General features: G+C 55.0%; 4 protein-coding genes across 7 annotated transcripts in view; 2 read left to right on the forward strand and 2 right to left on the reverse strand.

Moving 5' to 3' along the window:
- The window catches only part of LOC149875529 (uncharacterized), a 433,980-nt gene that overhangs the window by 273,864 nt on the left and 135,886 nt on the right, over window positions 1-24,230 (reverse strand). The window lies entirely within an intron of this gene.
- LOC149875538 (uncharacterized) overlaps window positions 1-24,230 on the reverse strand; it is a 246,051-nt gene that overhangs the window by 3,577 nt on the left and 218,244 nt on the right. The gene's annotated exons all lie outside the window — the stretch shown is intronic.
- Window positions 6,274-18,163, forward strand: LOC149875539 (E3 ubiquitin-protein ligase TRIM11-like). Of its 4 annotated transcripts, none has more exons than XM_090030932.1 (5): window positions 6,274-7,233; window positions 12,433-12,663; window positions 13,442-13,464; window positions 13,575-13,675; window positions 17,290-18,163. In XM_090030932.1, exons 1-5 carry the CDS (start codon window positions 6,721-6,723, stop codon window positions 17,829-17,831), a joined length of 1,410 nt encoding a protein of 469 aa, XP_089887058.1. In that variant the 5' UTR covers window positions 6,274-6,720; the 3' UTR covers window positions 17,832-18,163. The 4 variants fall into 4 exon arrangements, with proteins under 4 accessions (XP_089887058.1, XP_089887059.1, XP_089887060.1 ...); XM_090030933.1 differs by lacking the exon at window positions 17,290-18,163 and adding an exon at window positions 15,522-16,561; XM_090030936.1 differs by lacking the exon at window positions 6,274-7,233 and adding an exon at window positions 10,996-11,091.
- Window positions 17,851-24,230, forward strand: part of LOC149875540 (uncharacterized) — an 11,266-nt gene continuing 4,886 nt past the window's right edge. Inside the window, exon 1 of the mRNA XM_090031444.1 lies at window positions 17,851-17,912. Within this exon, the coding sequence (XP_089887570.1) occupies window positions 17,851-17,912 (62 nt within the window). The remainder of the gene's footprint in view (window positions 17,913-24,230) is intronic.

Below are 24,230 nucleotides of genomic sequence, written 5' to 3' on the forward strand. Positions count from 1 at the left end.
CATCTTCATTAACGATGTGGACATTGGAGTCAGGAGTGGACTGGCCAAGTTCGCCGATGACACCAAACTTTGGGGCAAAGCATCCACGCCAGAAGATAGGCGGGTGATCCAGGCTGACCTGGACAAGCTCAGCAAATGGGCGGACAAGAACCTCATGGTGTTTAACACCGAGAAATGCAAGGTTCTCCACCTTGAGAGGAGAAACCTGCAGCACCCTTATAGGCTCGGCAGTGCTACGCTGGCTAGCACTACAGAAGAAAGAGACTTGGGGGTCATCATTGACCACAAGATGAACATGAGCCTGCAGTGCGATGCTGCTGCTAGTAAAGCGACCAAAACGCTGGCGTGCATCCATAGATGCTTCTCGAGCAAATCCCGGGACGTCATTCTCCCCTTGTACTCCGCCTTGGGGAGGCCGCAGCTGGAGTGCTGCGTCCAGTTTTGGGCTCCACAATTCAAAAAGGATGTGGAGAAGCTTGAGAGAGTCCAGAGGAGAGCCACGCGCATGATCAGAGGTCAGGAAAACAGAGCTTACGATGACAGGCTGAGAGACATGGGGCTCTTTAGCCTGGAAAAGCGCAGGCTCAGGGGTGATCTGATGGTCACCTATAATTTTATCAGGGGTGTCCACCAGGATCTGGGGGAACGTCTGTTCACCAGAGCGCCCCAAGGGATGACTAGGTCGAACTGTCACAAACTCCTGCAAGACCGCTTCAGGCTGGACATAAGGAAGAATTTCTTTCCTGTCCGAGCCCCCAAGGTCTGGAACAGTCTGCCAGCGGAGGTGGTTCAAGCACCTACATTGAACACCTTGAAGAGCAAATTGGATGCTTATCTTGCTGGGATCCTATGACCCCAGCTGACTTCCTGCCCTTTGGTCAGGGGGCTGGACTCGATGATCTCCCGAGGTCCCTTCCAGCCCTAATGTCTACGAAATCTATGAAATCTATGAAACATCGAAAAATGCAAGGCTCTCCACCTGCGGAGGAAAAATCTACAGCATCCTTATAGGCTAGGCAGTGCTACGTTGGATAGCACTTCAGAAGACAGAGACTTGAGGGTCATCATTAATCACAAGATGAACATGAGCCTCCAATGCGATTCTGTGGCTAGTAAAGTGGCCAAAATGCTGGCTTGCATCCATAGATGCTTCTCGAGTAAATCCCGGGACGACATTCTCCCCTTGTACTCGGCCTTGGTGAGGCCGCAGCTGGAGTACTGTGTCCAGTTTTGGGCTCCACAATTCAAAAAGGATGTGGAGGAGCTGGAGAGAGTCCAGAGGAGAGCCACGCGCATGATCAGAGGTCAGGAAAACAGAGCTTACGATGACAGGCTGAGAGCCACGGGACTCTTTAGCCTGGAAAAGCGCAGGCTCAGGGGTGATCTGATGGCCACCTATAAGTTTATCAGGGGTGTCCACCAGGATCTGGGGGAACGTCTGTTCACCAGAGCGCCCCAAGGGATGGTGAGGTCGAACGGTCACAAACTCCTGCAAGACCGCTTCAGGCGGGACATAAGGAAGAATTTCTTTACTTTCCGAGCCCCCGAGGTCTGGAGCAGTCTGCCAGCGGAGGTGGTTCAAGCACCTACTTTGAACATCTTCAAGAGCAAATTGGATGCTTATCTTGCTGGGATCCTATGACCCCAGCTGACTTCCTGCCCTTTGGGCAGGGGGCTGGACTCGATGATCTCCCAAGGTCCCTTCCAGCCCTAATGTCTGTGCAATCTATGAAATTTCTTCACTATGGAAAAATAATGGAGCTATTCCTGTGGTGCAGAGGAGCTACTGTTCAGGAGCATATATGTGAGGTAGTTGGTCTCTAGATACATTTTTAAACATGTGCCAGCTACAGCGCCGGGTGTTTTTAATTAGCAGTCCACACTAATAAAAAGCGTGTAGCGCCAAGAAAATGCTGGCAATGCACTTTGAACTAAAGCACATCAAATGAATTTTAGTTTAAACCGCACCGCCCACCATTTTCTCAGTGCTGATGCGTGCTGCACCACTTGTACAACTGCACCCGATACAGCTCTAGGTAGATGAATTATGTGCTCCAGCAGACTCAATTAACCAAGTCTGCCGCAACGTGCTGGGTTTCCAATATGGTGGAGCAGACTCATGGTCTGTGTATAAATGCCCTAGAGTGCCACCTTGCCCTCCCTTTTGTCTGCCTTTGCTGCTAACCATTTTCCTCTCCTGGATTTACAAGGGCCCCTTTCCCTGGCCTCTGACTCAGGAAACTAAATCCATGGCTGGGATGCATAGTGAAATGTGGCCAGCCGGCAGGGCCTGGGACTCTCCCCTGAACCCGGTGGGCTGCGGTGCGGCTGGAAGACCCAGGCCTGGGCCTCCCCCAACATCTACCTGGCCCGTCCTGTCAATGCATGTGCAGGGCCCTGTCCCCTCTCCTTTGTCCCTGCTGGGCCCAGGGCCAGAGAGCTGACCCACTGCAGAGGGAGGCTGAGCTGTCCTCTGTGGCAGAAAGCCACCTTGGTTTCACCCCAAAATCTCTGCCCTGTGACAACGTGATCAGATGGGCCAGCACAGAGGATTCACACCTCAGGCTGTCTCTGTAGCTAACCTGAGCTGGCTGCATTCCAGAGGGGAAACTTCACCGGCCTCTGGAAGATGCGTGTGAGTCAGCTACTCGAGCTCTGATTCGATATCTAGCTGGCAGCAACGCAGATGCGGGATCAAAAGGCTACCTCAGCCCCACTGTTTGCTCTCTAGGATTTCTAAGATATTGCTCAACCCTGTACCCTAGTTTACCCTACCCCTTGTAATCAATAAAGTTCTCCTTTTTGACTGGTGTGGGAGACTTATTGAGGGCTGGGTCTAAATTATGCCAGAGAGACCCCTTAGGTCTGCGGACTAAGGGAGACTTTACTTTTTCCCCCCTGATTTGGGGAAGTGCCCCAAGTGCCTGTACTGGGTCGAGTACCCATTGGACTATTAGGCCTGTGTTTCCCCGAGGACACAGGGCCGAGACAGTCCCTTCTCGGGGTGGTGGGGGCAACGTTACCCCCAGACTAGTGACTGTGCTCCAGGAGAGGGGTCAGCTGAGCATAAGGCGCCCCTAGGGAGGCATTCGGAGCCTGGAAGGTGGGCGGGCGCAGGGAGGTGGGCGGCTCAATGCAGGAGCACCCGCTACTGGACCGCCACATCCTCTGCCTGCTCCGGCCAGGCTGCTCTGCGTGCATGTTTGCCTATGTCCTCGTTTATGTTATGCTGCCATTGAAGCTGCATTCACAGAGTTCATGGCTTCTTTGCAGTTTCATTTCCCTCTGGTCTCGCACTCTTCCCCAGCCCAGTTCAGAGTGATTGGACCGGATCGGCCAGTTGTTGCCTCTGTGGGAGAAGTCGCGGTCCTTCCTTGCCGCCTCTCCCCTGCAATGAGCGCGGAGAGCATGGAGGTGCGGTGCGTCCAGTCCCGGTTCTCTCCATACGTGCGCCTGTACTCTGACAGGCAGGATCAGCTTGGAGAGCAGATGCAGGACTATGTTGGGAGGACTCAGCTCTTGAAGGACAACATCACCTCTGGGAGCGTCTCCCTGAGAATACACGGGGTGTGACCCTTCGACTATGGGCAGTACACCTGCTTCTTCCAGGCTGGGGTCTCCTCTGCAGAGGCTCTGCTGGAGCTGCAGGTCTCCGGTGGGTAACTCCTGCTAAAGTTTGGGCCTGCCCACAGTGCACTGACTGGGGCTGGAGGGCTTAATGGAAGCAGATGCTAGTTCACTCGCCAGTCCCCAGAATCCCATCTCCACCTCCAGTTCCTGCAGTGTGCAGTCCCTGGGAGAGGAGAGGGATTTATTTCCCGAGAGCAGCCAAGGAGGGTTTTCCATTTACATCCTTACCTCAGGATAGCCTGTGGATTTTGGTGGGCTGGAGCACACCGGGGGAGGACCATGAGGCTGGGGCAGAAGGTTTCAGTGTGACAGACTTTTTAACACTTCATTTCATGAACATGTCATATGTACTGGTGGTGGGAGAGGGATGCTATGGATATGGTCCAGGAACAATTCAAGAGGCAACAATTGTTTTGGTTGACATCTTTCCAGATTATACTGATCTTTATGCAGTTTTGATTATATTGGATATATTTTGATATTTGTACATATGTTGGATATATTGATTTTGATGTGATTTTTCATATATTGATTTTGAGGCGAGAGGCAAACCTTGTGCCTTGCATAACGATGCCCCACTCTTAGAGAAAGTGAGCTGTGGGGAGGGTGGGAACTTTTCATGCATATGGATGCAGACACAAGAGTCCTAAACCCAGTGTGGCAGGAAGCCACCTTGGTTTCTCCCCAAAATCTCTGTGCTGTGACAATGTGATTAGGATGGGCCCAGCAGAGGAGACACACCCTTATCCTATCTCTTTAGGTAACCTGAACTGGCTACATTCCTGAGGGAGGGGGGAACCTGGTCCCCTGCCCACCTGACTGGTATCAGGTACCTGGGTGAGGGGCTTCTACCTGGTGGGCTGGAGTCTGCCCAGCATCTAGTGATGTATTTCAAATTGGTTGGCCGACAGCCAAGCAGAGCTGGCCCACACTGGACCAGCGAATGAGGTCACAGGCGCTATATAAGTTAAGACTGCCCAGGAGGAGGAGGCAGCAGCCATGCGAGGGTCTCAGAGGAGCGTTACCATCTGAAACTGGCTCTCTCCCCCAAAACTCACAAGCTAGAAACGGCCTGCCTCCAGAGGGAAACTTCACCTGCCTTTGGAGGATGCTTGTGAGTAAGCTACTCGAGATCGGATTAGATATTTAGCTGGCAGTAACTCAGAGGCGTGATCAAAAGGCTACCTCAGCCACACTGTTTGCTCTTTAGGATTTCTAGGATATTGCTCAATCTTGTACCCTATTTTCACCCTACCCCTGTCACCAATAAAGTTCTCCTTTTTGACTGGTGTGGGAGACTTATTGAGGAGTGGGTCTAAATTATGCCTAAGAGACCCCTGAGGTCTGAGTGCTAATGGAGACTTCCATTTTTGCTCCTGACTTGGGGAAGTGCCCCAAGTGCCTGTACTGGGTCAAGGACTTTAGGCCTGTGTTTCCCCGAGGACACAGGGTCAAGAGAGTCCCTTCTCGGGGTGGTGGTGGCTACGTTACCCCCAGGTTAGCGAGTGTGCTCCAGGAAGGGGGTTGGCTGGATATAAGGCACCCCTAGGGAGGCATTCGGAGCCTGGAAGGTGGTCGGGTGCAGGGAGGTGGGCGGCTCAACGCAGGAGCGCCCCCTACTGGCCCGCCACATCCACAACCTGAGCTTGTAAGATATTGGGGTGCCAGGGACAGATGGTACGGGAGCCAAGATATACCCTGTCCTTGCTGTGGCAGTACTGACATAGCCCCTTCCCCACTGTCAGACTTGAGGCACACGTGCCAAGCAAAATGCTATAACATGCCGCACGCTGGCCCCCATGCTGGGATTCCTAAGCTCTGATCCAGTTTGTAAGGGCTATCAGCTAGTCCCCCTTCCAGAGACCTGGGGTGCACCTGGGGTGATAACAAATGCCTTCAGGTCAGGGGCATCACAGCTGGCAGAGGTCCCATAAGGTGAGGACAGTTATGCAGGGGTTGACAGGGGAGAAATGAAGGTAGCATCCCTGTGACAGGCTGGTTCCTGCCCAAAGGCTTGAGGTCTGGGCTCACTTCCCTTGCCTGGGTGCTGGACCCAGCTCTCTGTAACACCTGGGAAGGCTGATGGACCCTGTTAGTGTCACGATGGCTCCAAGGGACTCTGGTGTTTCAGCAGCTCCCTCTGCCACAGGCCCGATGAGAACCTGTGATCATCCTCTGCCCTTGTCAGTCTTAAGCATTGCCCTCCAAAATGAATTGACATTTTTAAAATCCTGCACCATGGTGAAGGCATCCTGCAGAGCTGTTTCCTATGTGTTTGTGAGTCAGGGGCAGTTTCTAATCTGTGGTTCCCTGCCTGTGAACACCCTGTCTCCTCAGCCGTTCTCCTCCCTGCTTCTATTGCTCCTGTTAGAAATATTATTAAAAATGCATTATCAATCGTGTTGTTAGAACAGCCCAGCTGTCAGCTCTCCCTGGTGGCAGGGGGGAGGCTGGAGGAGAAGCTACTAAGGGCTCTTTGTATTAAGGTATCACTCTCTCTTTGTTTTGCAAATTTACTATCTCTTTGTTACAGTAAAGCATATACTCCTTAGCGTTCTCAAGCAGATAAGAATAAATTGCAATTTTTAATGGTCCTGTCCTTGGGGCAGCGAAGGTTTGAACTTTTTGTAACCTAAAGTACTTTCTGAGCAAGCGTAATTAGCTAATGCATATAAGCCTATCCGCCCCGCATACTTAAGTAGTTAATTAAAATGCACATGCGACGGATGACGTGACGTCATTTCATATATGTTTGTATGAACCGGAAATGAGTTGTAAGAGTTCCTGCTTTTGCACACGTGTCCAGGGGAGAGGGGATAAAGCCCGCTGGGAAGTTTCCCTCGCGGGCAGAGTGTGGTCTTTGGTCTTCACTCTGACCCTATTTGCAAATATATCCTTTGTGTTACTAAGAATGTGTGCCTAGAATTATTATTCGTGAGCCTCCAAAGAAACAAACCGCGATTTTTATATCACTCCCTTGCCCTCATCCTTCATTTCTCTCCACTCAGGTTAGTTCTTCCTTTTACTTTCCCTTTGGCCCCTCGGCCCCTCGGCCCCTCCTCTCTCTTCTTAGAAGCTGACTTGCAGGAAATGAGCTGTTGCGCTCAGGGAGGCACCACCCAGGATGGGCCCAGCCTGCACAGAGCAGGAAGAAGAATCAGCAGAAGCCGGGGCCGTGCAGCCTCAGACCCTCCAGGACAGGACACGGCTGAAGAGGCCGCCTGCGCCATCTGCCTGGACCTCCTGCAGGAGCCGGTGACCATCGGGTGTGGGCACAACTTCTGCCGAGCCTGCATCACCCAGTACTGTGAGGACCGTGTCCGTGGCTCAGGCGACGCCGTCCCCTGTCCCAGCTGCAGAGCAGAGTTCCAGGTTGGGAGCTCCCGGCTCAACACGCAGCTCAAAGCCCTGGTGGAGGAGATTAAAGAGCAGAGTCTGAAGCCAGGAAAGGAGAAGATGGAGAATCAGTGTGTGGAGCACGAGATAAAACTCAAGCTCTTCTGTGAGGAGGATGGGGAAGCCATCTGTGTGATCTGCAGGGAGTCCCAGGCTCACCGCGGTCACACAGTGCTCCCCATCCAGGAGGCTGCCAAGGATTACCAGGTAGGTGACACTGCTGACCCGAGAGAGCCCGTTGCACAGACACACACTTACCTGGCAGGGGCAGCACCGTGTGTTTGGGTCAAGGAAAGCAGTTTTCCTTCAGTGTCCCTGGGGATGTCTGTTCTCCTGCCGTGGCTTAGTACCTGTCGGGGTGCTGGGGCTTAAAGCCCACTTTATGGAATTGGGAGGCTCCTCCCTAACTTGCTTCTGCACCCATATGGCCGAGGGCAGGCGAAACTTGGGGGCATCCAAACCCCGAGCCTCCAGGCTTGGGCCTGCACATAGGCTGCCTGTCAGAAGACTTTGGAAATACCTGAGGCCCCTGGTGGGGGTGGAGGACGTGTGCCCATTGTAGGGCCACATATGGCTTTAAACAAACCAACAGAACAAAACTCACTGGCAGGAGAGATACCATGACTGGTTTCAGCTCGGGTGGTTGTACTTACCAGGAAGGGCAATCCCCCTCTCCTCGGTCTTGAATGACTTATAGCAGTTGAGTTGAAGGTCTACTGCTTGCACTGCAGGCAAGCTGACCCCTGAGAGAGTCTGCAAATGCCTCCCGATGCAGGAACTTGGCTACAAAACTTATGTTCATAGGGTACAGCTCTTGGGCTTCCCTTTAGCTTGCTCCTTCAGCCTTTAGGTGGAGTGAAATTAGTGGGCATCTGGACTCCTAGGCCTCTGGGCTTGTGGGTTGCACAGAGGATGCCTGCCATGTACCGGGCAGTATCTGAAGCCCCAAGCTGAAGTGTCCGCAAGGGAGGGTGCTTGCCGGTGGTCGTGCAGCACAGACTGGAGTGATTGAGCTCTGCTTCGCTGACAGAATTGAGAACTGATTTGGCCCAAGAGATAAAATTAGTTAACAGTGGCGAGCCAGTATGGGTAGCTCCTGTGCTGACCCTCCCACCTCACTGCTTCTGGCCGAAAACCACCCTCTGAGTGTCTCCTCTTTGGCACCCAAGTCCAGTCAACCCCCTTCCTGGAGCCCAGTTATGAGTCTGGGGTAACCGCTGCTACCACCCGGACTCGGGTCTTTGTTAAGGCTCTGTGCCACCTAGGGCACACAGACCCTGCAGACCTTGGGGTTGCTTAACCACTGTGGGATTTCGGGGTGCTTCCTTCCTACAGGAGGGAAAGAAAAGCTAAGGCCACCTTAGCAAGCCTAGCAAAGTTAGCTAACAGGGCTAGTCTAAGGTGGTTACTACAGGGTGTCACAGCTGCCCTCAGGGCATGTCCTGTGCTGAGCCCCCCAACTTTTTTGGCCTCATCCCTCTTTGTGTCAAGTCTCTGGGCCCCTTGGCCCTGTCTTTCAGTGTGTCCCAGCCCCTGGGATCCCAGGCCCAGGGTGTGGCTTCCCATTTTAGCGCAATCCCTGGCCTTTTAACTCATCTCAGCCCCCATAAACACTGAATAGGCAACGCAGAGGGAAAATAGTATTTTCTCCATACAATGCAGCTCAGAATATGACACAACTTGGGTTTGAAAGGCAGAATAAAGATAAAAGTGCTTTTCCTGTAGCAAGTAACAGAGGAGCAGCAGCCTGGGAGCAGAAACTGCTCCCTCTTCTGCTCCAGTGCAGATTTGACTTTCACTTCTGCTCAGCAGAAACTCTTCTCACCACATTTCTCACATGTAATGCACACTACAATTTCCAGCAGCTGGTTTGGAGGGGAAAGGCTGTGTTGTATGTGAAAAAGTATGGTCATTTTCTAGATTAAATGAAGTGTTTCATAGAGTCTCATAGGATATAACTGGCCAGACTGGAGGGGACAGGGGTCATGGCTGCGCTGTGCAGCAGTTCAGGAGCTGTCTCGGAGGGAGACGGCAGCGCGGTCTGTGTAGGTGGGAGCGATGTGTCTGGAGCAGGAGGCGCCGGGAGGGCCCTGGGGTGTGCAGGGCAGGGGCCTGATCCTGTTCAACAATCCTCTCTGTGACCTTGTTACTGGACTGGAACCAGGCTCATAAAGTCTGTGGTTGACACTGAGTTGGGAGGTGTTGCCAGTGGGCCCAGATTCATGCTGAATGGCTGCAGGAGTGCTGAGCTTTAAGGAATCAGTCTCCATGCCCCGGGATTGTCCTTCTGGAAAGGTTTTGGCTGATCATAAAGCATGCACGCCAGAGCCTCCAAATGCACATTACTCCAGAGTTGGGAATGCTTTTCTCACCCTTTCCCAGAAAAAAATCTCCTCTGGACTACATTCCCCTAGACTAGATGCCAGCACACACTGCTTGAATTAACTGACCAGTCCCAGGTGTCTCAAATGCTGCGTTTCAGCCTAAGAAGAGCCTGCGGCGGCAGGGGGAGGGGGGAGGGGGAGGGGGAAGGGGGTGTTGGGTGGGATATTGCAGGTCAAAACAACTGAAGGACTGTGGGGGTAAGGGGATGACAAAGCATCCTCTAGTAGGAGCACGCGGCAGCCACCACCTCTCTTGTCCAGGTCTCCACCTCCAGTTCCCTTACATCTCCCTGCCATGCCTTGTTGTTAAGAAAATTGAAGAGAGGTCAGATGATAAGATCCACTTGGATGAGGATGGTCCTCTTCACAAGCCTCTTTCCACCCCTACATCCTGCTCCTTCCTACTCCTGGCCAAGTGTCCAAATGTCTAGCCTTACCCCTGGGATCCTGAACCCCTCAGTCGGCAATTGCCACTCACTCTGCTGCCCCAAGCCAGAAGTCACAGTGTCTCCTGGCACACGGCATCACAAGTACTTATCAGTGAATTCAACACTCCCCCATTCGTACAAGAGAAGATCAAGTGGTTGTCACCGAATCCCCCTGCTTCACTTAATCCACAGGAGGTTAATTCATGATTAGTCTCCAGCCTCTTTGATTCCCCACAAAATGAATTAATATCCATTAATTCCACCCACACTCCCACCCAATCCGTGGCTGAGCACTTCATCATCAATGAACTCACCAGCCTCCCTTGGTGCCCCAAAGATCAGTTAGTTATTCCTGAGTATATAAGTCTTCATCATTCATACTAATTACATTAATTGTCCTGCTTTTTTTCTCTACTTTTGTGCTCTGCATCTCCACGTGCAGGGCACAGCATTTCCAAAACCAGCCGTGCGTTCTTCTCGCCGGGGGTTGTGTGCCGGGTCCTTGTTTTTGAGCCCACTGGAGCTCTTGGGGACCATTAAGACCTGGCTGCCTCCATATATGACTGTGTGCAACAGGGAACCTGCTCCTTTGTCCCCGACAGCACATGGACCCTTTTTCTGGGTGCTCTGGTGCCCACGCAGCCCCACTGGGCTTTCTGAGTAGGTCTGCCCTCGCACCCTGCCCTGCCAATGTTTCGTGCACAGGGATGGGAGCCAGCTCTGTCACAGGGGCTGGGCACAGCACAGAGATTTTGGGGAGAAACAAAGGCTTCCTGCCCCACATTCTGGGAAATGCACTTCTGCCGAGGGGCAGCAGCTGGACTTTGCTGGTGGTGGAGGGAGATGTTGCCCCATTTTTTACTGATAAAAAACAGCAGGTTTTTTGCCTGCTCATGAAGCGTGTCTGCAGAGCAACCCTGAGGTGACTGCTCCCCTCACAGCAGTTTCAGCTGCTGCTTGTACCCGGTGCCAGCGCCCCTGAGCCAGCGCCTGCAACGAGGGGTCGAGAGGAGCGGGGAGGGGGCTGGCCAGCAAGCCCCCCACACGCCTGCTTCTGCCGCTTGCTTTCCCTGCACATTTACTGATCCTGTATCAAGCCCTCCTTGTCCCGACACGTGTCAGGGTCAGGAATAAGGACCTGATGCTTCTCCTGCCAGGTGCAGCTCCGGCGGGCCCTGCATCCTCTGAGGAAGGGGCTGGAGAGAGCCCTGGCGATGGAGGCCACGGAGAAGGACACCACCACGGCGTGGGAGGCAGGTGCCAGTCTGTGCTCCTCGAGAGCTCGTTCCCGTGGCAGAGCTGGCGGTGAGGGGTGGGGGAGCTGCAAGATTTGCCCCGCGGGGCTGTGTGTCATGGAGGGAGCTCTTCCTCGACATCGGGGGATGCTGCGGTCTGGGGGAGAGCTGGGACCAGACTGGGCTGAGGTGCTGGCAGCTTAACCCCTTCCTTGCCACTCTCCCAGGGGTGGGACCGAGCCACTGCTCTTCGCCTGCACGACATACTTTACCTCCCATAAAATGGGCCACACTGCAAGCTGGAGCCATGATTGCTCCCAGAGCTGCTGCACTCTGTGCACATCCTAAAGCCCATGTCTCTGCCTGTCCCAGGGCTGTGGCACCGCAGCAGGATTTCCATCACATCAGTGTTTCGGTTTCTGTGAGATTCCTCTAGCAGCTCTCTGAAGTCTAAAAGCCTCGTATCAGGATGGGCATCGCTGAGGCAGAGGAGGAGTGGTGCAGAGCCCTTCCTGCGGGGCCCGGGGGCAGGCAGGCTGGGCACTCGGCATTACCCTGCCCTGTGGGGAAGGGAGCCATGAGCTCTCTCACCCCCGATGCCCCTGCATGAAGGGAAAGGGGCTCTGGAGTTTGCTGTTCCCCACCCCAGGGCCAAGGGGAGGCAGTGCGTGTCCCCCTGCCCTGGGCCCGTGCACAGGGGCTTCAAGGCTCCCCGGCCCGGGCAGCTCTCACCGGGGCAGAGTTCATGTTTTGTGGGACTGGTGCGGGCTCCTTCTTCCGCCCTGCAGCCCCTTCCTCACGTGTCTCTTCTGTGCTTTTCCTGGTTCTTGGGCTGTCATTTAAGGATCTTCCACTTTCCCCACCTGGAAGGGAAAAGGCCCTAGCAGAGGAGCCTGTCTCCTATGTAGAGAGCTCCTGTTGGTGAAGGGGGCTCCCTTGGGGTCCTTCCCACCCATCTCCCTTGCCAACACAGGCTCCAAGTGCTTTGCATGAAGCATCTCCTGCATGTCTCGACCCAGGGACAGCCCCAGGCCTGGCACAAAAGCACGGATATCAACAGATCGGCCAGAGATGATCCGTGGCCCACTGGGTTTTCTTGCAAGCCCCAGAGCCTTTACAGAGGCCCCAGATCCTAAATCTCTGCTTTGGATAGCAGCCCTTTTGCTATGGGGTGAAAGTATTGTGTGATCCTTTCTCTAGAGAGTGCACCACTATATGTAATGTGTGTATCATATATCCGGTGACAGTCTAGCTACTGACAAAGGGCTGCACACCCTGAGTTCGTGCCTTCCCTCTGCCAATGCAAAGCTGGAAGTGGAGATGGCAGCTCACACTTGTTTTTGCTGCTTGTCCTGGAAGAACAAGGTAAAGCGACGGAGAGAGAGCATCAAGTCTGAGTGCGAGAAGCTGCGTCGCTTTGTGAGCGAGGAGGAGCAGCGGCTCCTGCAGAGCCTGGAGGAGGAGGAGAGGGAGACGCTGCGGCGCCTGGAGGCCAACATAGCCCAACTCTCCCGGCAAAGCGCCTCCCTGCGCAAGCTGATCTCGGAGATAGAGGAGAAGAGCCGGCGGACACCTGCTGAGCTGCTGAAGGTGAGCGTGCGCTGCTGATCCGGCCCCCAATGCTGCTGCCCTCTGGCACAAAGCAGCCCTCAGCCTGGCCCCCAGACCTGGTGGAGACTGGGCCAAGACTCAGGTGAGACTTTCCATCAGTCTGGAGATCTACCAGTTTGTCCTGGGAGGAAATTCTGATTTGGGAGAAGTGCCAGCTTATTAGTCATGAAGGCTTCTTGCAGACATGAGGATAAAAAGGGCTCTACTGTACATCCAGTGTGTCCCCGCACTGAACCCAGCGCGTCCCCAGACGCGGCGTCACATTAGTTGGACCTGGCTTCGCAATGTCGTCGTAGACTGGGGGCTTCAGTGGGGCTTTTCTGGAGCTTATCTCTAATAATTGATTGAATCTGCTTTATATTAAAGCACCAAAAAGCCTTGCTGAAGTGCATGATCTATACAGATGCTAAGGAGCGAGGTCAAACTAACATGCTGCCTCTTCCAGTAAAGCACAGGGTTTGGGGTTTTTTTTAATCATTTCTGTCAGCAGCCAAAATGGACAGGAAAGCACATCTGGAGGTAGCCGTGCAAATGTTCAGAGCAGTGTAATGCTGAGACAGAGGTGACAGCAAAGAAATGGTTCATCGCCCCTCGGCTGCATCCAAGCGCAGCAGGCAGAGGCAGACTTAGGGATTTTCAGACAGTGAAGAAATGGATGCCCATCGAACAGACAAGTCATAAACTCACTGAACTTTGGCACAGATGGTTTCACTCAGCAAGGAAATAATCACTATTACCCTCATGTTTCCCTTTCTAGGATGTGAAAAGGACCTTGGGCAGGTGCGGTATCTTCTCCTTCCCCCTCCCAGGACATTCCTGCTTGGGCTGTGGCAGGAATATCCACGTGGAAGAGCTGGGCTGAGCGATGATGGGGGATATGTTCCTCTTAGGAGCAAGGATGTGAAGTTTCAGGAAGCAAAAGCTGTTTCTACAGAAGTGAAGACCCCGTGCAGCATCCCAGGCATGATGGAAATGCTAAGGAAATTCAGAGGTACACCGCAGCACATGGCAGGGTCCTGCAGCCGTCTCCTCAGCCCATGTCCAAGGGCCTCTGGATCGGCAGGGGGAAAAGTCCCGTTGTAATTTCCATGCAGGGCACGGCTGGGTCACTCCAGTGGGGACAGGTGACACAGGAAACAGGGAAATGGTCAGACAGGTGGATCCCTGTTCCTGCCGCGGGAGGGAGGAGGTAATGCTGTGATCAGGGCTGGACAGCCAAGTGCCGGTGCGCTGAGATTATCCTCTTCCATGTGCCCCAGTCCCAGGGGCTGCCACACCGTGTCCTGGTTAAATCTCTGGGTTCATCTCAACTCAAGGGAGGGGCTGAAGGGAAATCTGGGTCTCTGCATGCAATGGGGAAGGTCTCACAGTGTCCAACAGCCTTCAGTCCCTGGGTCCTGCAGTGTGGTGCAGCCTGCAGTACCCAAGGGCGCTGAGCACCACCCCTGGGATCCCCTTGGGACCATCCTGCCCATTCCCAGGGCTGTGCACAGGCCCGAGTGCAGGCAGATGAGGCAGCAAGAGGCTGTTCCCTGCTCCCCATTCCCAGCTCCTTTCCAGCGATGTTCGGCCCCTACACCATGATGCTCTGGGCTTCCTCTTCCAGCCCCATGGCCGGCCCATCCCTACCTGCTGCTTGCTACTCCCGGCAATTTGGGGCTTTCTGTCCCTCCATACACTCCCTGCCCTGGATGCAGCTCAGTCCCTGCCCTGCCACTTCCTTTGAGTGCAGATCCTAGGGAAACTTCTCTCCTGGCCCGGGCATCTCTTACTCAGGCCTTCAAGCTTTCAGTCCCCATGTCTGTCATGTCAGCTCTGGCTGCAAAGCGGGGCAGAACGATCCCTCTCCTGAGGCAATGGGGAGGTGGCCCAGACATCAGCTGTAGCCAGGCACGGGCTTGTCCTGGGAGTGCAGACAGGTGCCCGCAGTCCCCAGCACGGGCCCAACTGGCAGGTCCCAGCCTGGTCTCTGCAGCTGTTTCCTGCTCGTGATGGTGCAAAGCAGCAGCCAGCGCAGTCCTGCCCACACAGAGCGGCAGCCCAGCAGCTGGTTTCACCCGGGAGGGTCGATGCATCTGTCCTTCAAGAGGCTTTGATGACCCAGCTCAGTCTGTGGTGTGGAGAGGGCCTGAAGCTTTCCTGAGTGGTGGGGGCTTGGCAGGGAAATCTGGGGAGTCTCACTCACCTTGCCCAGAGCTGTCACCTTCCCCATGTGGCTCAGATGAGCCTGGAGTCAGGCTGAGTGTGGCGGGGACTGTCCTGGGCCAGTCTGCATCTCGAGTGCGGTGTAAGAGCTGCAGCCCCACGGGGACCCCCCAGCCCTGCCTGGACCTGCTCCTGGAGCATTGCTTCCTGAGAGTGGGGAGAGGGGACAGTGGAGGCACTCCTGGGGGCTCTGGGCCAAGCTCTGGGTTCACGGTGAGGTAGGATGAGGTGTGCACAGACCTCCCGCCCCGGGGGACACTGGGGAGGGGAGGTCAGGCTGGAGCTGTGCAGACCCATGGAGGAGGTGCTGCTTCGAGGTGACCTGGGACTTGCCCCCGGTGCAGCTGAGCTCAGCTGGGCTGCCCTTCATGAATGGGAGAGGCTCTGCAATGAAACCCAGCATGGCCCACTCCTCACACGCACACAATCACAGTCATAGGAAGAAGGTTCAGGAAGTCCCATCCCCTGCCATAGGCAGGAGGCAATGGGGCTGAACTGAGCTCTAGGTTGTGCTGGTCCAGCCTCCTCTTGAACACCTCCAGGGATGGCCACTGTACTGCCTCTGCTGGGAGTGTGCTCCAGACTATAGTTACCCATGCAGAAAAAAAGTTTTTCCTTATGTGTATCCTAAGGTTTTCTCAATGAGCTTGCACACATTGGACCTTGCCCTCCCTCCCAAGGGGAGCCTTGCATGCACAAACCCAGCCAGTCACCATCCCTTGTGGGTCAGAGGAGCCTGGACCAGACTGACCATGGGGAGGGCCCGCACTGGGCCAGTCTGCACCCAGACCAGGGTGCAAGATCTCCCACGCTCCAGGGATCCCCCAGCCCTGCCCTGATCCCGGCTGGTTGTTGAGTGAGCAGGGGCTGTGGGGCGCTGGGGTGGAGAGCACACATGGTCCCTGGGGCTGTGAGCCAGTCCCTGCCAGCACTGTATATGCCGGGGGCCTGGGCATGGCTGGAGGGGAGTTGTGCGGCTCACAACAGGGGAGAAATCCCTCTGGGAGGAGAAGTGGGGCTGGCGCTGTCTCTGTTTTCAGCGGGGGTGTTGGGTGGGAGCAGGGGCCGATGTCCTCCAGTGGGCAAATGTCACAGCGGGTCTGGGGACAGAGCAGAGGGGCAGGTCCGTTCACACCGGTGCTCTGAGCAGACGCCGTCCCAGGCTGCTCGTCCTCCCCAGCCCCCCCTGCACAAGCGCTGCAGGAGTCTCCGGCTGTTCCCAGGGCTGCATTTCCACCAGCCCCAGGTGGCCCCGGAGCCCGGTCCTGTTGGGAGCCATTGGGATTTCTGCCCCCAGGTCACTCCCGTGTGTTTGGAAACTGCATCTGGACGTGCAGCTTCTGGCACAACGGAGGGGGCCAGTGCAGAAACTGGGCCCCCCGGGCCTGGGACTGCGCAGTCCTCTGGGGCAGATGGCCCCGGTGCCAGCAGTGTCCCGGGGCCCGTGTACACGGGGTGTCCCTGTCCCTGTGCAGGTCCTCCGGTGGAGACCCACAGAGCAGACACACGGCGGGGGGGCCTGGGACATGTCTCTTGTGAGCTGAGCCCAGAGGTTTGGGGCAGTCAGTGGGGAAATGCCCCCTCCCCGCTCGACTGCCCCAGACTCACCAGCAATGGGCCCTGTTCTCCGGTGCTTAGTGCCCCCGTCAGTGCCCCCCCTGCTCTTCCCCTTCCCTCCCACCCCTGCGCCCAGCCCCATGCACGGCCCTGCCCTGGGCTGGCTCTGGGGAGGCGCTGGCTGTGGGCTGCCCTGGCTGCAGTGCTGTGCCCACAGGGCTGGGGACATGGGGGTCCCCCTGGGCAGAGCAGCCCAGCCTGGGGTGGGGGGGCAGGCACCCACCTGCTGTCGCAGCAAACCGAGTGACCCCGGCCCAGGCACGGAGACCCCCGGGCCCTGCCCTCCGCTCTCCCTGCCCCCCTCCCCCGGGCAGGCTGCAATGGGCCCCTCTGCTCCCTGCTGTCCCCCAGCCCGTCCCCCCCTCCCTGCAGCCTCCCTGCCCCCCACCCCTTCCCCACAGCCCATGTGACACCAGCTCACGGGGTGGAGCCCGCTCCCCTTGCCCCCCAGGCAGAGCACCCCGCTAGGTGTGGGGGAAGGGCAGGGCAGGGACCTGCTGGGATGACATCATCACATGCCCCTGCCCCTCCCGGGGCCTGCCCTGCCCCCATCCCATGTCCCTCCCCCTCGTGGCCCCAGCACCCAGGCGGGAATGCCCCGGGGAGGAAGGGGCCGGTGGGGACGTCCCCCTGTCCTGTTCCCCCCATTTCCTGTCCCCCCATTTCCCCGCGGGGCGACGGTGTCTCCCAGCCGGGACTGACCCACGATTCCTGGGACGCGGCGAGTTCCCCCTGATCTCGGGACCCGCCTGCCCCCGCCCTGACCCGCGACTCTCTCCCCAGCGGACGTGACTCTGGACCCAGGCACGGCAAATCCCTGGCTCGTCCTGTCTGAGGATCGCAGATGTGTGAGAGACGGAGACACCCGACAGGATGTGCCCGACACCCCTGAGAGATTTGATCCTTGTCCCTGTGTCCTGGGCGCGGAGGGGTTCGCGGGCGGGAGGCGCTACTGGGAGGTGGAGGTGGGAGACAAGACGCGCTGGGACCTGGGCGTATGCAGGGAGTCTGTGCGCAGGAAGGGGAGGGTCACATACACACCTGGCCATGGATACTGGGCCGTGTGGCTGGGGGCTGGGGGATACAAGGCCCGCACCTCCCCCCCGACCCCCCTCCCCGTGAGCGTGCGCCCCAGGCGGGTGGGGGTTTTCCTGGACTACGAGGGGGGCGAGGTCTCATTTTACAACGTGACCGACAGGTCCCATCTCTTCACTTTCACTGACTGCTTCTCCGGGATCCTGCGCCCTTACTTCTGTCCTGGTCTCAATGCTGGGGGCACCAACGCGGCTCCCCTGACCCTGTGCCCGGCCCCAGCCCAGCCCTGAGCCAATCCCCGTCCCTGCCATGACCCGCGGCACAGACTGTCCCCCCCGCTGCCCGACTGCCGGCCCCTCGGTGCCCCCGAGGTGGGGGGGCTGGGGTCTCCATCCCAGGGGCTGCTCCCGCCTGGACCCTGCTGCTGCCCTGGCCCAGGGGTCGTCTCCCAAGCCCCCATGCACAGCACCCCGCTGGGAGGGACCGGCTCCAAACTCTCATCCTTCACTTCCACATCCCTGCATCCCTCGGGGGTTTACCTGGTTACTGTGTTCACCTCTCTCAGCGCTGTCCCCCTTTCCCCTCCCTCCCTCCATTCCCTTTTATATTGAAAATAAACACCTCTGCATTGCACAACTGCTCTCTGCAGATCATTTCTTACCCTCTGCTGAGTCTGGCGGTGCTCAAGCTTTCTGGTGTGCGAGTCCAGGGCCACGCACCACGGGCCTCACGTGGGTGGCACGGCACAAGCGGCCCAGGCCCAGCACACGTCACTGTGCCTGAGTGCCCGGGGCACAGGGTGCCGGGGGTGGGGGGCAGCAGGGAGGGGAGAACAGCATCCCCAGCGGTGCCCCTGGCAGTGCGGCCTCTACGACTTTTTCCCCTCCTCCCCTGGGTTGGTGCCCAGAGCGTGTGCCCCAGTCTCCTACTTCCCTCTGCTACTGCCGGGGGCTCCCAACACCTCCAAACTTTCACCCAGCACCAGATCACTGGATCTGTGGGGATGGGTGACTTGGGCTGCAGGCAGGATCACGCCCATGGGCCAGGGGTTGAGCCTCCCTGAGTCTACGAGGAACATCTTGATCCTGCTGTCTGTCCAACTTCACACTAACACAGCTAGCTGCCTCTCTCAGGCCACATCACTGGTTCTCCACTGTTTTTAGACTCTTTCAACTCAAGGCACGCTCAGAAAATGTCTTTTCCCCCAGGAAACATTGCTGGGGCCAGCACAGTGGCTACCCCAACCTCCCTTACCCCACAGATTATTGGTGCAATACTATATAGACAGATGCACCAAAATGCTCCGTCACTTGTAGCAACAAGTCTGCACACGTCTACACAGCAAAGCACTTTCTATTTTATACTGTTGCTTTTATTACACATTTACCAGATTCAGAAAGGAGGCGGCAGTGAAAGCTGAGAAACATCCTCATCTGTTATGTATTAACCAGCACCAAGCGTGCAACGAGAGACTTGTCCTCAGACATGTGCTCAGTCGGTTGTGTTTTATGCAACAAGGAGCAATTCCTTCGATGGCTTACCTTATACTGCAGTGGAAGCCTTCCCAGAGAAGCCCTGGGCACCTGCCCAATCTGAAAAAAAATAGCATTTTCCCTCCAGACAAGATCAGGAAATGACAGAGGATCCTCTACCCTGAAGGGGCAGAGCCTCAGCTGAGAGACGTTGTCATTGCTTCCCTGCACTGAACTGAAGTCAGCCAAGGGTCTGTCCTGGGGAGAGGTCCGAGCTCAGCATGGCCCCAGCTCTCCACAACAATTTGGAGGCTCTAGATGCGTATTTGTGCATGTGATCGATATGTCCCCGTCCCACCGGGGTGCAGGGAGCTCCCATACAAGAACAGAGCAACTCAGCACACGGGAGAGGAGAAGAGAAAAGGGAGAGACGAGAGCAACACGACTTCAACGGGGAACGTGCAACAACCCACAGTGCAACACGGCAGCTGAGCGTTGTGTCCCCAGACAGGAAGGTTTTGCCCTGCTTCGGAAATACAGAATGAATCGATGAGGAGCCTTCCTGTATTTCTTTTCCAAATCCCTCATCGAGGTTTCTTATCACTTCAGGTTGCGTTTGGTTTTTGTCTCAGATCCTATTGACACTTAGAGAAAGACACGCCCGGCTGTTGATCAAGGGCAAGGGATTGCAACAAAGACAAATGAGCCGTTTGTATGCCAATGCACACATTGCACTTGTTATCACAGACAATACTGACACCATGATACTTGGGGGAGATGAGAAGTGAGTTTGTGGTGCAAAGACTAAAGCGTGTGCATCTGGATTGGGCCACCGCTTTCCTAAGGGACCTCTGTGCAGCAAATGAGCTCATGTAACGCCGCAAGCATTGGACCAGGGGTTGGGGGGACAACAGCTCTCCCTCTCCCGAAGCCCATCACTGGCACGTGCATTTAAAATCAATCATTAGAAGAGAATTAACCAAAATCAATTCACAACGTTCACCAGTGGAGAGAATCTAAACCTTAATGTCACCTCTGAAGAGATCCACTGCTCTGTGGCTATGTTTACCTTGAAACTGGTCACCTGAACTTGGTCCCCGTACTCCAAGGCATCTCGAGGATTTGGGCTCATTTCCAGCAGCATGCGACCTTGTCCCCGTCCGCTCTCCCTGCGACAATGAACAGCCCCCGCGTTCGAACGGTTGCCAGCAGAGACGCCGCGCTCCCTTCTCCACCAGCATTACTAGCCACGCCTGGAGGGACGTTAGCAATGCCTATGTCTAACTTAAAATTAAAACTAAAGTAATTAATCCTGTGCTCTCAGCTACTATACTGAGATTTAACCTAACAGCTATGGACAATGTCATTCGAGCGCTGGATTTTCTGTACCTAACTACGGAGCTGGGGACAGAGTTTCCCTTACAAATGTTAATTTTTATTCTCCACATAGACAATGTAAGCTCTCTTCCTGGCATCATTCACTGACCTACACCCTAAACTTGGAAAAAAACCAAATCATTGGAATTAGAGTAATATTTGGAAGACTGGTAAACTGCAGCTAAATACTCAGTATAAAACTTAAAATCTCTCAAGGGACAGCCACACAGGTCTGCTTCTCATGGGCACCGTTTCCAGTAGCCTGAAGGCACCGCTCAGCACACAGCCCTGAACCTCGGGGCTGTCTGGATGCAGGGGAAAGCCCCCAGGAGCTTTCCACCAAAAAAGACAAGGCAGGCATGGAGGGGAGGAGGAGGATGTGTGTAGCATTCCTCATACGTTACACACCAATACATTTAAACTGGATTTGTTGCTCTCGCTTATCCTGTAATGAGAATGGAAAAGAGCATGATTAAAGAGAAGGGGAAGAGATGAATTAAAAGGAGCACAGGGTTAGAAATAAAGACAGGAAGAGCAACATTAAAGGGAGCGTGCTCTGCAAAGGACAGCCTCATTTGAACACCACTCTTTGAAAGACTTCCCGTAAATTTCCCTTGTGCTACACAATATGCTGACATGAAGAGCACATTTCTGTACCTTGTTTCTCTGCACATTGCTGCCACAACTGAGTTACACGCCATGCAGATGCAATACTGCCTTCCCCAGGGAGCTCCAGGGAGCACACTGCATTCAAAGGGAAACCTGTGCGATGTGAGCAGAGCGCACAACGACTCATGGGAGGGCACAGGGTGGGATTGTTTTCTTATTTTAAAGTTCAGACCACTTGGAAGAAGACCTGACATGAGAATATAACAGTGTAGAGGTGTTGCAGTCATATGCGGAGCAAGATTGCATAGAGATCGGACGAGACCTACAACGAGCAGATCTTTTCTGTCTGCAGTGGTCCACGATTAGGCATTTCCCTGGCACAGACCCCATAGAAGAGTCAACATGGACTAAGGTAACCACCTGCACTTGAGAAAACACATGTGAAATGATAAAAAAACCCCAAAAACTTGGGCAGACTTCCCCATTCGGTGCACAGAGTGGGGGAAGGCATTGTCTTCGAACAGAAAGTCTCTCTTCTTGAATCCTGACATGGCCAATTCCAGGGTCCGGAGCAGAGCTGCCAAGAATGGCTTCAAATGTGAACATGGCGAGCGTCATAGCCCAGCCCCTGGCACGGGTCTTTGAAAACTCCTGGCGCTCTGGTGTAGTGCCGGAAGACTGGAAGAAGGCCAATGTGGTGCCGATCTTCAAGAAAGAGAGGAGAGTAGATCCGGCTAACTACAGGCCCATTAGCCTGACTTCTATCCTGGGGAAGATCTTAGAAAAGTTTATTAAGGAGGCCATCCTTGAGGGACTGGCCCAGGCTAACATGCTAAGGGACAGCCAGCACGGGTTTGTTGCGGGTCAGTCTTGTTTGACCAATCTCATTTCCTTCTATGACCAGGTGACCTATCACCTGGACGAGGGAGAAGAGATTGATGTCATATATCTTGACTTCAAAAAAGCTTTTGATCTGGTATCCCATGATCACCTCTTGGCCAAACTGGCCGGTTGTGGCCTTGGCTCCACCACGATCCGCTGGCTGGGAAATTGGCTCCGTGGTCGGAGCCAGAGAGTTGTGATTGATGGCAGTCACTCATCGTGGTGCCCTGTGACCAGTGGGGTCCCTCAAGGCTCTGTCCTGGGACCCATCCTGTTCAACATCTTCATTAACGATGTGGACATTGGAGTCAGGAGTGGACTGGCCAAGTTCGCCAATGACACCAAACTTTGGGGCAAAGCATCCACGCCAGAAGATAGGCGGGTGATCCAGGCTGACCTGGACAAGCTCAGCAAATGGGCGGACGAGAACCTGATGGTTTTTAACACCGAAAAATGCAAGGTTCTCCACCTTGGGAGGAAAAACCTGCAGCACCCTTATAGGCTCGGCAGTGCTACGTTGGTTAGCACTACAGAAGAAAAAGACTTGGGGGTCATCATTGACCACAAGATGAACATGAGCCTCGCAATGCGATGCTGCGGCTAGTAAAGCGACCAAAATGCTGGCGTGCATCCATAGATGCTTCTCGAGCAAATCCCGGGACGTCATTCTCCCCTTGTACTCGGCCTTGGTGAGGCCGCAGCTGGAGTGCTGCGTCCAGTTTTGGGCTCCACAATTCAAAAAGGATGTGGAGAAGCTTGAGAGAGTCCAGAGGAGAGCCACGCGCATGATCAGAGGTCAAGAAAACAGATCTTACGATGACAGGCTGAGAGCCATGGGACTCTTTAGCCTGGAAAAGCGCAGGCTCAGGGGTGATCTGATGGCCACCTATAAGTTTATCAGGGGTGACCACCAGGATCTGTGGGGACGTTTGTTCACCAGAGCGCCCCAAGGGATGACGAGGTCGAACGGTCACAAACTCCTGCAAGACCGCTTCAGGCGGGACATAAGGAAGAATTTCTTTCCTGTCCGAGCCCCCAAGGTCTGGAAGAGTCTGCCATCGGAGGTGGTTGAAGCACCTACATTGAACACCTTCAAGAGTAAATTGGATGCTTATCTTGCTGGGATCCTATGACCCCAGCTGACTTCCTGCCCTTTGGGCAGGGGGCTGGACTCGATGATCTCCCGAGGTCCCTTCCAGCCCTAATGTCTATGAAATCTATGAAATGGCAACAAAAAAGTGTGTTTTGTAGTTGTTCCTCTGTGTGCTCCAGGGTAAGTGTTTGCAGCAGAAGCCTGGGACTTCTTCCATGGATTTAAGAAGGGTAAGATGCTTCAGAGTTCATACTCAGTTAGGATAAAGTTAAAAAAAAAAGGCTGAAAGGGATTACTGAATGAATTATGGCAATGAATAATACAGCATCCATTGTGTGCTTTAATTAGATATATAAAAGGTAATTGTACAGTGCTCCATAATTACTGATTTAGAAACAGCTGCCAAATTGTGCATGGAGGACACAGCTGCATTGCAGACATGTCTGGGAGAGCGCTGGAGTGAAACACCTGGGAGTGCCTGGAAAAGCCAACTCCGGACTGTGGGAGAAGCCGCCTGGTTTGACATGTCTGCTAGTAAGATCAAGGGTCAACCAGTTAACCACCTTGATATGAGCCGCCCTCATTAGGATTCAGAGTCAACACACCGATGCATGCACAGGGCAGCTACGAACTTGGAGCTAGTCACAGACTAGTAGAAAAAAGAGGCTAAAAGGGACGCGGGAGGTCAGTTCGTCTATCTCCTGCTCAGGGCAGGATCAGGCCAGTGGGAACCGTGCCCCACAGATGTCTGTGTGACCTCCACGGCGACCCCTCCCCAGACAGACTTCACAACCTCTCTGTGTCCATGTTTAATCCCCCTCATTGCTAGCAAGCCCTTCCTGCGGTTCAGCTCCGGAAGGCGTCGGCACCAGGAAAGTTCGGCAGCAACAGCCGCGCGGCCAGCGCGACGGCAAACGATTGAGCTGCTAGAATAAATCCAGATTGCCCCGAACAGAAGCAATCAAATCGGTCCTCATCTCCATGTGCAACCCACAGCCCTCATCTGCCCCACGGCTGACCCCCGACCGAGTCACGGCCACGCGGGGCTGCTCTGACTTCTCTCCTCCGGCAGCTTTTCTCCGGAGCGCCACGGCTGGAGAGGGGGGTTGGCTGCAGCCGTGTTGGGCTGAGGACGTGGGCAGGCCCGGTTCCTTGGGCAGGTGTGATATCTCCTATTACACCAACTAGATAGCTAGAGAAATTGTTCATTGCCAGCACTGAGGCACAAACACCCTTCTTCAGGCACAAGGAAACTC

This window comes from Crocodylus siamensis, chromosome 1, assembly GCF_052110815.1.
Source record: "Crocodylus siamensis isolate JL-2025a chromosome 1, ASM5211081v1, whole genome shotgun sequence".
Classification (NCBI taxonomy): domain Eukaryota; kingdom Metazoa; phylum Chordata; order Crocodylia; family Crocodylidae; genus Crocodylus; species Crocodylus siamensis.